This window comes from Pelobates fuscus, chromosome 1 (assembly GCF_036172605.1).
Source record: "Pelobates fuscus isolate aPelFus1 chromosome 1, aPelFus1.pri, whole genome shotgun sequence".
Taxonomy (NCBI): domain Eukaryota; kingdom Metazoa; phylum Chordata; class Amphibia; order Anura; family Pelobatidae; genus Pelobates; species Pelobates fuscus.
In genome coordinates this window covers 37,946,974-37,961,697 of record NC_086317.1, presented here as the reverse complement: position 1 = coordinate 37,961,697, position 14,724 = coordinate 37,946,974, and the positions used below count along the sequence as shown (strand labels likewise).

Genomic DNA, 14,724 nt, shown 5'->3' with positions numbered 1-14,724 from the left:
GAAAGACTAGACTGGGGATATGATGGAAACATTTAAATACATAAAGGAAATCAACACAGTAAAGGAGGAGACTATATTTAAAAGAAGAAAAACTACCACAACAAGAGGACAACAAGTCTTAAATTAGAGGGGCAAAGGTTTAAAAATAATATCATGAAGTATTACTTTACTGAGAGGGTAGTGGATGCATTGAATAGCCTTCCAGCTGAAGTGGTAGAGGTTAACATAGTAAAGGAGTTTAAGCATGCATGGGATAGGCATAAGGCTATCCTAACTATAAGATAAGGCCAGAGATTAATATAAGTACTTGGAAAATTGGGCAGACTAGATGGGCCGAATGGTTATTAACTGCTGTCACATTCTATGTTTCTATCTTTGAGTAATCTGAAATAATTACTCCTAAATCCCTTTCCTCAGATGTTGAGGTTAGCACTGCATTAAATATTTTATACTCTGCCTTTTGGGTTTTTACACTCAAGAATGCATTATCTTGGACTTATCCACATTAAATGTCTGTAGCCACAGCTCTAACCATTTTTCTTGCTTACCTAAATCATTTGCCATTTGGCTTAACCCTCCTGGAAGATCAACTCTGTTGCAAATCTTTGAATCAACAGCAAAAAGACCAATTAAGATCACAAGATTTTAGAAGTTTATAATTGCTACCAACTGTATAGACCAGGGGTAGGCAACCTTATAGCAGAACTGTGCCGATATAGGATTGTGATGTCCAGTAGCGTGCCGGTCCTATATTTTTTAAATTGAGGCGTGTATGCAGCCGTATTCTGCTTGTGTTATACTGTAATTGCTTTGTATCGTTGTATTTGTGCGTATATGAGCCATTATATTGTATATGTTCAGGAGTAGTTTGTGGTATCAAGTATGATACATATGAATGTGGGCTGTGTATGGGGGCTGCTTGTGGAATTGTGTGTGGATGGATATGTCACATTGCGTGTTTGGTAGTGTGTGGGGCTGTTTGGGGTTTTGTATGGGAGAGGCTGCATGTGGGGTTGTGTGCATGTATGTGGATTGTTAGTGGTGTTGCGTTTGTGTGGATTGTGTGTATGTTTGCTTGTGGGCTGTTGCTGTTCGTATTATTTGTATGAGGGGGCGGTTATTCTGCATTTCTGTGTATATCTAGCAGTGTGGGTGGCTTCCCTGGGTTCCAGTGTTGACCAGGCCAGCCAGGTACAAGTTAAGGACAGGAGCTGCAACAACAACTGCGAGCTGCTCTACTACAGTGTGGATTCCCATTCACAAGTCCTGGGATGAAGTAATCTGAGATCACTTACTCTATGTGCTGCAATGCATAAATTGAGGATTGTCCTTCACCACCTTTTCGTATTAGCCGATATCTGAGGTTTTACTGGGACTCCTGATAGGCCAGAGCCTGTTTGGCTTTAGCAGCCTTGAGTGCCGTGCAAAGACACCTCGAGTGTCGTGCATGGCACTAGTGCCGTAGGTTGCCTACCCCTGGTATAGACGCTCTAAGATCCCTATGTGGTCACCTCACACTCATTACTTTATCTTTGACAGCTTGGAATGTGTACCAAATGCATATCTTTATATTTTTTGTTAGAGCAAATATTTATGTACATTGATTTGTATTCTACATTGCGTTAACTTTTTGATAGATGTGATGTGCATTTATATATCTATTGAAATTATAAAAAACATTAGCGGTTCCAATACAGATACAGCTTAATATGTTAACATTTTGTTAATGATGATTTGCACGAATGCATTCATTACAATTTTTAATTCAATTATTAAATATATATTCTCAATCATTAAAGTCCCAATCAAAATTGGAATAAATACATACATGCAAATCATCACTAATAACATGTTAAACATACTATTAAAGGATCACTATAGGGTCAGGAACACAAACATGAATTCCTGACCCTATAGTGTTAAAACCACCATCTAGCCCTCCTGCCTCCATTAATATAGCAAAATCTTACTGCATTCAAGCCTGAAGCTGTAGAATTGCATGCCTTAGAAAAACAAGCTGTCTGCTGACATCTTCAGAAGTGGTGGCCTGATCCAATCACAATGCTTCCCCATTTTTTTGCTTATTTAAGGGGGTAAGAGGGGCCCTCATGTTTTTTGACATTTAGGGTGAGGAATATGCATTTGTATGACCCTATAGTGTTCCTGTAAAATACTGTCCATTTTGTTATTCACCAGTGCTTATTCTTGCTTGAGAAACATTCATGTACCAGCTAGGTCTTGGTAAACCCTTTATCACAACATTATATGAATTAAATTTTTAAGATTAGAGGGACTTTGATGTTCCAAGCCATCACAATATCTGAATTGGGTACAGCACATGAGTTTAGTGTTCATTATTTTAGTGTTTATTCTTCAATTAGGATATGAAAGGTTTGGAAAACTTTAAAGGAGCACTCTAGGGTCAGGAACACAAACATATATTCCTGACCTTTTAGGGTTAAAACCACCATCTAGCCACCCTGCCCCCCTCTTGCCTCCCTAAACATAGTAAAATCTTATTTGTTTACACGCCTGAAGCAGCTGGCTTTGTCCCGGTTTCCTTTAGACCTGCCACTGCCTGCTGACATCAGCAGAAGTGGTAGCCTGATCCAATCACAATGCCTCCCCGTAGGATTGGCTGAGATTGACAAAAACAGATCAGGGGCAGAGCCAGCACAATTCAAACACAGCCCTGGTCAATCAGCATCTCCTCATAAAGATGAATTGAATCAATGAATCTCTATGAGGAAAGTTCAGTGTCTGCATGCAGTGGGAGGAGACACTGAATGTTTGGATGCATTTTAGGCAGCCATGACCCAGGCAGGATCTCTAACAGCTATCTGAGGAGTGGGCAATGAAGTTATCACTAGGCTGTAATGTAAACACTGCTTTTTTTCTGAAAAGACAGTGTTTACAGCAAAAAGTCTGACGGTAATGATTCCACTCACCAGAACAAATTCAATAAGCTGTAGTTTTTCTGGTGACAATAGTGTCCCTTTAAGCTCTGTGTTGTATACATACAAATTATTGTTTTAATTCTCTCTGGCCTTCACCTCTTGTCTCAACTCCGCATTTTAAAGTGAACATGTCTTGCAAATTTGCACTTACCGGAAATCACTTGAATATATTCTGAATACACCATGTTTCACAAATATACATGGTGTGTTCAATGTGAAATATAGAAATGCACTTTTTTGGGGGTTTTTTTTAATCCTGCATCACCATCTTCAAGCGTTCGCTCAGCCTGCACTCCCCTTTGATTTCCCTAATTGTACAGCACTGCAGAATATGCTAACTAAGCAGACCGGTGTCAAGCAGATCGATTTATTTTTTTGTGGGGTTAACTTTCCACTTCCAAGATAGCGACTGATGTAAAGGTTGAAAGTAGACATACTTACCTGAACACTTTAGTGCTGCCACATTCTCTCTGCCTCAGTCTAAAACACCAGGCAGCCTAAGCTGCCAAGAGTCCACATCACTAAATGTAACCTCAATCATAAGACTACTTCAAGACAACAGGATCCTGCATAGAGGACACTGAACCCACACAATTAATGCTACAGGCAGCTATTGTGCATTGCAAAATAGGCCCATTCTCCCCAGCTGATGTGATATGGCAAAACGAGGATGTGGAAGTTAACACATTTAGCAAAAAAATAATTTTCCAACTGTGGCAAAAAAATATGTTTTTTTCCCCATAAACATTCTTTTTCCATTATCTTTTTGAATAACAGTGTAAAAGGCAATTTAAAGTGTTATGCAAGATTAAATTGCTGTGTTGTGTTTACCGAACTAAAAACGGTTTACCCCGTGTAAAGCACACGTAAACACACCACACAGCAATCTAATCTTGCATAACACTTTATACCGTTTTTAGTTCAGTACTACTAGCCAATGCAGAAATTCTCTTCCTATTTGATCTCTGGCAATGGACAGTAGCACACACACACACACAACCTCTGATTTGAAAGTGAATCACAAAGTAGTTATTGGAACAATATTAAACTTTTCAGTGATTAATGCTGATTTGCAGCATTAATTGGGATGTGTTAAGGGGGGATATATACGGGCTGTTTATGGAAGTTTTTGAACCATACTGCATTGTGTCGGAGTGAAGTTAAAGCTGGTAGTGGATTCATACTTTCACTACAAAGCTGTTGGCACGCCTTTTACTTCTCAATGGGTACAGAAATCAACTGCACAGCCACTCTTAACAAGCTGATGCTTTTAAACCATAATGAATATCCTCACAGGTAGTGGGGGTCTGTGGAACATTTGCAGAGTGGAATTATCAGCAAGGTGAAATTTTGACTCTAGCTTTATGTAAATACTTCTTTCACATCATAATGTTTTCCAAGAATGCACACAAGTAGAGTTAAAAACTTCACAATTAAGTATAAGAAATCCTAATTAAAAAAAAGTATATAATATATAGTGACTTACCTGGAGGTAACTGCATTGGGTTAAAACCTGGCCTCATAAATGGAGGAGGTGGAACTCCTGGTGCAAACCCTGGAGGAGGAATACTAATAGGACCAGGGAAATGAGGTTGCATAGCACCCACTCCCGGAACAGGCTGATGGAGTGGAATTCCTTGAGGCATTGGCATTCCTTGTGGGAGGGTGAGCCCTTGAGGATGAATTCCTTGTGGAAGGGTCAAACCCTGCAGAGGTGGAACTCCCTGTGGCAGTGCCAAACCCTGTGGAGGCGGTAAACCCTGATGGTGTATAGGGGCACTAGTCTGAGGTTGTACCATAGTCATAGCCTGATGAGGTGGAAGTGAGGTCACTGGTTGAGGAGCAGACAATGACTAAAGGGAAAAAAAAAAAAGGGAATATATAAAATTATGGAAAAAAACTGGGGAGACTCTTGAAGACTTGTTTAATACATTTTAGGTCTATGAAAACAGGCACCAGATTTAAAAAAAAGCCAAGATCACCAAAGCTTCAATTCAAAATGAATAAACCATAACAGCTCATTGTAGTGGCAGAAGTAACCTGTGCAGTCCCATGGTAAGATTTCAAACTGTTTTAGCATGGTTTGACAACTTCCACAAATCCCACTGAGTATGGCAATTAGAAATTCACCCCTGATGGGTATTGCTATGGCTTGCAAGGATAGTAAACTTTAAGGTCTGGATAGTAGCATGGGACCTGGGAATATTAAGCTTGTATTAAGCTTGTTCATCAGTAAGTTTGTGTAATTAAAATCTATATATAAAATTTCAGATGTAGACCCCCTCGCTCCCTGTAAGAATAGCCACTGACAAAAGCTCACCTGGAGTTGCTATATAACTGTGAAGAAACATTACAGTTCTGGACAGGCTTTAAGGATGGTATCATTCAGCACACATATGGTATCTCTAATGACAAAAATTAGCTAAAATGTTCTAACGAGTTCATAGGAATTATCAACTAAAATATGAATTGTCAGGAATTTCACATTTTAGAGACCAATTGGGCAAAACAAACCCCCCACATTGGCTAGGTTTCAAGCGGAGATGCATAGAATTAGCATTTCCCAAAAAAAACACAGTTTAGTGAATAGCCTTGTGTGCCTCGTTTACTCATGTTTAGTTGTAAACTATACAGCAATGCCTAGTAATAGTGAATGCATGGTGTACACATAGTAAAGCTGTGAGCAGCCCCCATTCATTTCACTGGAAGGCAATTGTGAGTATACTGTGTGCACAATGTAAAGCACTAGCACAGCACAGGCCATATCCAGCCATGCACAACAGCTAAGTACACAGAAAAGACAAGGACAAACTAAAATAAATATATATGTATAACTTTCTTAAAGGTATACATTTAATATATTGCACAAAAATGAGAAATATTACAAAAGGGTGTGTAAAAGCTATCCTTGAGTGCAACTTTACGTTATAAAGATACAGTTTTACTACACTACAGTGTGACGGTTGTAGATGAAAAAGAAAAAAAAAGGAAGAAAATCTCTCTCACACACTGCAGTCTGGGTGATCCAATGAATTTCCATGAATATGTATTAGCCCTACTTATTTTCTATTAGATCAAATTATTATAATTTTTTTTTTATAAACACCGCAGTTACTTGCAAAATGCTTACCATTGCAGCCAGAGGAGTACGGATGGGAAGAGACAGTAGTGGTAAAGGTTGAGATGCAGGAGAGGCATCATCACTACGTTTATTCTCAGATCCTCCATTCTGAGATACATCATTACTTTCTGCTTTCTTATTAAAGCTTTTCCACTCTGAAATATAGAAATAACCATAAATATTTGCATAAATTAAACGAATATTAAATATGAATACAACACTTAAGGGGCATGTAGAGTGTAAGCAGGGTCCTCATCAACCTTTTGTACCTGTAACATTTTGTAACGGTCTCATTTATTGTTAAATTCCTCCCTTTTATAATATTGTAAAGCTCTGTGACTGGTGCTATAAAAACACCAATAATAAATATCAAGATTTATGTTAGGAATTCTAAAAACATCAAACCACGCACGGCGGGCGCCAAACACACTGCACATTACTAAAAGATGCACAGTATGATGCAGTGAGGGCTTTTATCTGAAGGCAGCAGATGACGTGTCCTGTGAATTATTGACTGCTACCATTAAATCAGTTCCTCTTCCAAGAAAGGGACTGGAGAGAAAGTATAATTCTCTCCCCAGTTCCACTCACCAAAAAGGTGCTGAATTAAAGACAACTGTTGCCCTTTAGTGTAACAACCACTATGACCATGCAAACTAGAACCACATATGTCCTCATACAAATTTAAAAAAAAAAAACACAAACAAACAAACCACTCTTCTGAAGGTTCTGAAGAAACAAATATAGCAAATATTTTGTCCTGATTCATAGGATATCCTCAGAGCCCAGTGAAGGTGTTTACATACACACATACCACTAATTTCATATAAAATTCTGGCAAACAACGTGAGGGTGATAAAGAAATGGCAAAAGTCTGAGAAGAGATGAGACTGCAACCAGTTAATGGGTGACCATATAATTACCTGGACGCAGAGTTTCATTATCCAACATTCCACCTTCACAAAAAGCCTGAAGTTCTTCAGGTTTGACCTTACTCCACGGGATATATGTAACGCCTATCTCTACATCCCAGTATTGCTTAAAGTCTGCTTTAATTCCTTTGTTCAAAGCCCATGCAATCTACAAGAAAAAGTCAACAACTCGTTCATTAAAAAAAAAAAAAAAAATGTAAAGACATTTAAAAAAAAAAAAAAATAAATCCAAAATTATAGCAGGTTAAATAAAACAAATAGTAACGTTAAATGTTGTTTTTAAATGCACTCTAAATATGAAGGGTCATGCGGGACAATATATCATAGTGTCTGCACACGCCAAACCACTTTTCCCCCTGTTTAACTCCTTAAGGAAGGCAGGGGCGTGCTATGCCCTCCTTGGGGACCCGGCTCTAAACGCCGGTGGGCGGCATAGCTGATTTTTTTCCCACTTACCTTATCCCAGGGAGTCCCCCTGCTGCTGATCCGGCCCTCCTGGGCCTCACGATCACACGGACCAAATAACCGTCCGTAGCAGTGCAAGCAGGGAGAGTGCGTGGAATGACAGGAAGTCCCACTGCTACCTGTTACACATAAGGCAAATACACGCTTACAGGCGACTTCTTACCCTCACACCACTGAGGACCGGGCCCAACAACTCCCAAGATGGGCAAGAAGGCAAAAAAACTCAGAACCCTCGCGGGGGAAGGCTCCAGAAGCATTTGCGACCTGCTGCAGCAACCGCGGCCTAGGCCCAAAATGGCGTCGCCAGTGGACTCAACCTGCCCCTCCTCCAAAGATGAAATTCTCGATGCCCCAGACGAATTCCCAAGATCGGAGGGCTCAAAAGTATCCTCGCTGAAGGAAGACCTTCAAGCCCCAGCAACCACGGGTGATATTCAAGCCCTGATGAACAACATCAGAGCCTTCTTTAACTCAGACCTAGACATCATCAGGGAGGACATTTCTATGGTCACGGCCAGAGTGCAAAATGCAGAGAAGTCTGTCTCCTCCATAGCTCAAAGCCAAACGCGCGAAGCAGAGCAGATCCTGCAACTCCAGACTGCACAACATGCCGCCCAACTCCAAATGGAAGACGCGAGAAGGCGCACAAACCTCAAAATTAGAGGCATTGCGGAGTCAGTCGACGACCAAGAACTGCCACATTTTCTACGCCGCCTATTCGCAGCCCTATTGCAACCACGGGTAGCCAAAAACATACAATTGGATGGCTGCTACAGACTAGCCACATCAGCTAGAGCCCCGGCTGGGGTACCTTGAGACGTGATGGTACGTTTCCTTATGCTCCGAGACAAGTTGGCGGTCCAACGAGAGACTAGAAACAACGCACCTTACCTCTTCGAAGATATGCAGCTCCATTTCCCGCAGGACCTATGCCGCTCCACCCTTGGAGAAGATCCCTCCAACGTGTCACGCAAGCACTGAGATCGGCAGGAATCACCTACAAGTGGGGGCCCTTATGAACCCTGATAGCCACGAAGGACAGCCACAACATCTCCTCAAGGGACGAAACTGCAGCTTTCCTGCAAAAGCTGGGTATAGCCCGGCCGGAGACAACCAACTTGGGACACACAGACACTTGGGACGTTTCCACGATTGTTCCATTTATCCCCCGAGCTGGGACCGACACAGGCTAAACCCGCAGGGGACACTTGGTGGCTAGAAAGTCGCAGACAGAGAACCGCATAGTTGTACCCTCTAGTTGCCCATATGTTTAGTTTAGCGTTGAACCCTTCAGTTTAATCGTTTGCTCCCGACAGCATCATGCCGGCCTCAAATTTTCTCAAAAAACATATGTTGGTAGCATATATATATTCCTCAACTGCTCTACCTGTCATGTAATGTCAGCATGCATAATCCTTTTCATGATTCCAAAAAAATGGTGCAGCTTCTTATAACATGTTACTGGAACTTTACTTGAAATGTTTTGATGAGTTGTTTATAACATGTCGATGCTACAATCTGATGCTATTTGCACCTCAAAAATAAAGAATTGAAAAAAAAAACAAACAAAAACCTGTAAAATAAAATATATACTTAGATCATATATATGATCTAAGTGTGTGTGTGTGTGTGTGTGTGTGTGTGTGTGTGTATATATATATATATATATATATATATACACACACACACTGTCTAAGTGTATTTTAATATTAATATATATAAATATAATTCTATATATAGATATAAAATACATGTTGAATGATATTAAATATATAAACGTTTTTTCGTTCTACTGTATTTTGATCAATATATATAGATAAATATCAAAATACATATGTATATATTAAAAAAAAAATATATATATTTTTAATTCATTCTACATATATTTATGTAATATTTTTACATAATTAAGCCATTTTATTCATTATCGTTTTGCGGGACCTGCCTGATAACCCAGGCAGAAAGTCTAGAGAATTTCATTTTCTAGCACTATAGTTAACCCTGTAACTTTCCAAGACATCATAAAACCTGTACATGGGGTTTTACTTGGGAGACTTCGCTGAACACAAATATTAGTGTTTTAAAACGATATCAGTGAAAGTGACTTTTTTTTTTGCATTTTTCTTACACAAACAGCACTTACAAATACGATATAATTCTTTTGATATATTTTACGGTTTTGGAACACTAATATTTGTTTTCAGTGACGTCTCCGGAGTATAACAGTACCCCCTATTGTACATGTTGTTTTCAAAAGTTACAGAGTCAAATATAAGGCTCGTGTTTGTTTTTTCACACTGAAATTCGCCAGATTGGGCCTTTGAGACCATATGGTAGCCCAGGAATGAGAATTAACCCCATGATGGCATTTCATTGCAAAAGTAGACAACCCAAGGTATTGCAAATGGGATATGTCCAGTCTTTTTTAGTAGCCACTTAGTAACAAACACTGGCAAATTACAAAGTAAAAAAACTGATCCAGACTTTCTGGAGAGAGGTCACACAATACTTAAGGAACAACAACATGACGCCCATACCATTGAATCCCAGTTTTCTACTGTTGGGACCCGTACGCAGTGACCCCATACCTAACAGACGCTTCTCTATGATCATAGCAGCGGTGGGCCGCAAAACCATTCTTCAGGTTTGGAACCAGCCGGGCAGTCCAACACTCACTTTATTCTTAACCAAACTTAAGTTCATTTTTAAAATGGAATGGCTTCATACCCTAACCAACAAGGAACTTCTGGTGAAAATTTTCTCACATGGAAATGGTACATTTCTACGCTTGACACCTCCGTCCAAATCAAGAGTTAGAGCAACTTTGGAGTACACGGCATGGTTCTCGACAGAGGTGGTGGCGGGAAGGGATCCATTGGGCGTGCTGCCCAGTGCCACTTCTCCATAAACCTATACACGGCTCCTGGGGGCAGGGATGTCCAGTGGACCGGTAATTGTAAATAGTTATTGACGTTGTAAAAATCTGAGGGGAGGGAGGGCTGAAAGGCAAACCTATATAGATTTAGGGGATGCAGAACAATCAAAGCAAGATAGACATAAAGAGCACACGATGACTAGATAAACATACATAAAGCAAATCTGTTAAATGTAGTAAAGCAGCTAAATTTGTATGACTTCCAATACAAAATGTCATTCTGACATGTACCGCCGACTACATAACCACTCTTTCATTGCTCTACCAACTTAACACACTCAGATACTGCTCACACCTCACGATAAAAACAGCTAACAAAGCCCTTGCACACCACTGCAACAAACACAACCCCACTCCAACACAACATGTTGAAAGCAACACTCCCCAAGGTTATTTGCTTTTTTGTTTTCTGTTATTGTTCTACTTTGACTACAAAAAACTAAACTGGCAGAGAGCGACCATGTCAACCACAACAACATGAAGAAAAACCTCAACAAAATGACTGTCTTTTCCTTTCTGTAATATATAGTTGACATATGTACTATCATATGGCTTTTGCATAAGCCTAAAAATTTTACTTTACCATCCGATCTGCCATTGCAAAAATAAAGATCCAAAAAAAAAACAAAAACTGAAAAATGTTACATGCTATATTTGACCCTGTAGCTTCCCAAAACACCTTAAAACATGTACTTCGGGGGGTACTGTTTGACACGTGAGGCATCACTGAAAACAAATGTGTATTTTATTGCAGTAAAAAGCAAACAGTATGACATTCACAGTTAAAGGACCACTATAGGCTCCCAGTGGTCTGGGTGCCAGGTCCATCTAGGATTAACCCTTACTACTGCTGTAAACTGCTATGATTACAAATGGGTTAATCCAGCCTCTAGTGACTGTCTCATTGACAGCCGCTAGAGGCGCTTCCGACGCCAGCATCCAAAGGAAAGCGTTGAGAATGCTTTCCTATGAGACTTTCTGAATGTGCACGCGATGACGGCAGGAGAAGATTCCCCAGCGCCGAGTGAGCCCGGCGCTGGAAAAAGGTAGGAATTTAACCCCTTCCTCACCCTAGAGGCCAGCGGGAGGGGGACCCAGAGGGTGAGGGGGACCCAAGGACCCTATAGAGCCAGGAAAACGAGTATGTTTTCCTGGCACTATAGTGGTCCTTTAACCCCTTAAGGACACATGACATGTGTGACATGTCAAGATTCCCTTTTATTCCAGAAGTTTGGTCCTTAAGGGGTTAAAATGCAATACAGAACTAAAAAAAAAAATATTCTTAATTTCTCACATTTGTTTAGCTATGAAACATTTAATATGAATAAAATATTAAATATTTGATATTAAATGAAAGCCCTTTTTCGCCTGGATAAAATGATATATAATAAGTGTGCGTGCACTTAATATGAAAAGTGAATAACGGTCGGACATAGAGTCAAATTCCAAGTTTTGTTTACGTTTTATTTTGATCAGAACATGTACATTTGACAGTCCTTAAGGGGTTAATACTTCATATTCACAGGAAGTGTCCTGCTAACCATTGTCACTGCAATAACTCCCTCTTCTCAGTTCCAACATACTTTACAGAGCATTTCCCACACATTCTGGAATTCAGCTTTAACCGCCACAATCATGAGAGATCAGCCCTTAAATGCAAATAGTTAAGCCTGCACTTCAGCTTGCCACTTCATTTAACCATTTCACCATCTGCCAAAGTGATTGTGCCCCACAAAGACCCTAACTTTCTATTCTGCTACTTCCAGAGTACAGCGATATCCCTCACATACACTAATGTAATATGACCCTTAGCATCTTTAAAAATTTGGCAAACATGTCGCTTTCAGTTTTAAAACTGACCCGCTTTCACCATTTTACTCAAATTGAGTCCATGCACTAAATAGTAGCCCCAAACTGCCCTACAATCCTATCATGATGTACCATTTGTAAAAGAAGACAATTTGGGCTATTTAATATAGGGATTGAGACTTCTTTAACAGTCTGCGGAATTTGGCAGTTTTATAATTACATCCATTATAATTACATTCATCTTGAAATTGGGTAATTTCACAAGCTTTGTGTGCACTACTACTTTAACTACAATAGATTTATAATCTGCCACGTCTCTCGGGTACAGCAATGTCCCACGTGTATACTTTTGCTAAGTTTTTGGGCTCAGAGTCACACCCTTGTTGACATGTCTCATTCTTGGCAGAGATGCTGTTTGGTGGCATTGTGTCACCATACTGAACAGTGTCAAACTGTGAATCTAATCCTAGACCTAACTAACCATAACTATGAACTGCTTAGAAAACTGGCTCGTTAGGCTGTGAGCTCCTATTCCTATTACAGAGATCGCTTTTCCTCAAAGGGAGACTCCAGTGCTCAACTAAAATAAATATCAAAATTTTAGTGATATACCCACAATGAAAACATGCATACACTTAACTATACATGTCTCATTGGAGATATATATACACACAGATATACACAAACACCTACATATATCTTGCAAAAGTTGTACATATTGTCTGCAGCCTTCACAAGCTGCACACCCTCTATTTCTCACTTCCCAATGCAGCTCAATAAGAGGTCTTTGCAAAGCAGCTGCTCTGAGTGATTGCCATCTTGAGTTAAGCTCCACTTGAGTTGACCAAACCAGAAAGTAACAGGACGGCTTGTCTGATTAACCTTATTACACAGCCTGGCTGTCAATGTATAAAAGTGCCAATTTCTACTGATGTAAAATGAGAAAGGCGACACTCTTCACATATAAAAAAAAATTAAAAAAAATTTAATTAAGCAAAAGTTGATTTAGGTGGTCTGGAGTGTTCCTTTAACTGGAGTGTTCCTGCGATTAGCTCATAAGGTGAAAGGTGATGAGAGAGAGAGCCCGAGGGCCAATTAATGACGACTGCTGAATTGTCTCATTAGGCAGGCATCAACTATAGCCAATTAGCAACTGATCCTGGAATGCACAGCTGCAGCCGGGCATTAGCTGTAAATCACATTTTAAGACCACTGTGAAAGGCTGTCACAGCAGTCCTATTGTACACAGACTACTGAATGAACCCTATGTCTAAGAACTCACATTTAAATGGGTAGATTTACGTCGAGTTTACATTCTTCATTTTAGAGCATGCAACAAAATAAAAGCACAGTAACATGGAAGATTATCCTGGGGAACAACCCCTAAACTGCTTTGACTGCATGAATGTGTTAATTGTATTGGTAAAAACGTTTAAAACTAACCAGAAGATCAAGTAATACAATTTGTAGTACTCACCTACTGTATCAGATTGTTTAAACCATTTAATACAAAACATTTTGGTATATGTCAAAAGGAAAAATAACTGTTCAAGTCAAAAACAACAAACTTATGGTCTGCAAAGGCCTCTGTAGACCAAAACTTTGCACTTTTTTGTTCTAATAAACCTGCCTTTCAGCAGCAACCCCGAGTGCCTGGACCTAATTTATCTTATCTACTCAATCAACCCTGATAAGCACCTGGATTCTTGAGTATCCCCCGTTTGTGAATTACCAGAAAAGTCAACTTAAAAAAAAACACAAAAAAAACATCTTCTTACAATCTACAAAATACTAGATTTAACCTGAAATTACACCAACATAAATATTTGATTACGATCATTCATATATTAGAGAAAGCGTGTACATACCTTTATTGCCTTCTGGCCTACTTTATAGCTTCCTCTACTCAGTTTATGCAATGCACGATATGCATCAAGTCGGTGAACCATAACAATATAAGCACAGCCTCTGGGAGGAATCATCTGGAAGGAAACACGTGCGTCACGTTAAATTATGGACTATCATTTGTAGTCTGCAATACTATATTTTATTTCCATTAGATTTACTAAAGTAAATTTGAAATTTTTAAGCCAAATAAGTCAAAATTTTTCCATTTTGGCCATAAATTTTAAATGGTCTTTAAATTCTCAGTCGTGTGAATAACCCTGTAAATATTAACATACAAAAATTAGCCCACTACACGTACGCAGCAGAAACAGCTACAGAATAAATCAGCCAAAATACATATAACAAAAGCAAGCAAGAAAAAAAATTAATAGGTTACATGCGCACACATAACAGAAGGTTTTTACAGAAGGTTTTTAGTATCACTCCAATGGTCATTAAATTGCAAGCTCACCTCACCCACCAAGGCATATCTCTTGCCTTTTAGCTGAAAGTAGCATGGTGAATTGTTCGTGTAGGACTCACCTGAGAGGTATGTCTTTATGTGGCAGATGAGCTTGCACTTTAATGGCCAGAGGAGTGGAATAAACCTCCTGTTGC

At 39.5% G+C, this 14,724-nt stretch overlaps 1 protein-coding gene across 2 annotated transcripts in view; it reads right to left on the bottom strand.

The window, feature by feature from the left end:
- Window positions 1–14,724, bottom strand: part of SCAF4 (SR-related CTD associated factor 4) — an 84,018-nt gene that overhangs the window by 37,521 nt on the left and 31,773 nt on the right. For both annotated transcript variants that reach the window (XM_063448024.1, XM_063448035.1), the window contains exons 14-17: window positions 14,088–14,201; window positions 7,002–7,158; window positions 6,088–6,233; window positions 4,444–4,810 (exon numbers count right to left, since the gene is read on the bottom strand). In XM_063448024.1, coding sequence (XP_063304094.1) covers window positions 4,444–4,810; window positions 6,088–6,233; window positions 7,002–7,158; window positions 14,088–14,201 — 784 coding nt within the window. The remainder of the gene's footprint in view (window positions 1–4,443; window positions 4,811–6,087; window positions 6,234–7,001; window positions 7,159–14,087; window positions 14,202–14,724) is intronic.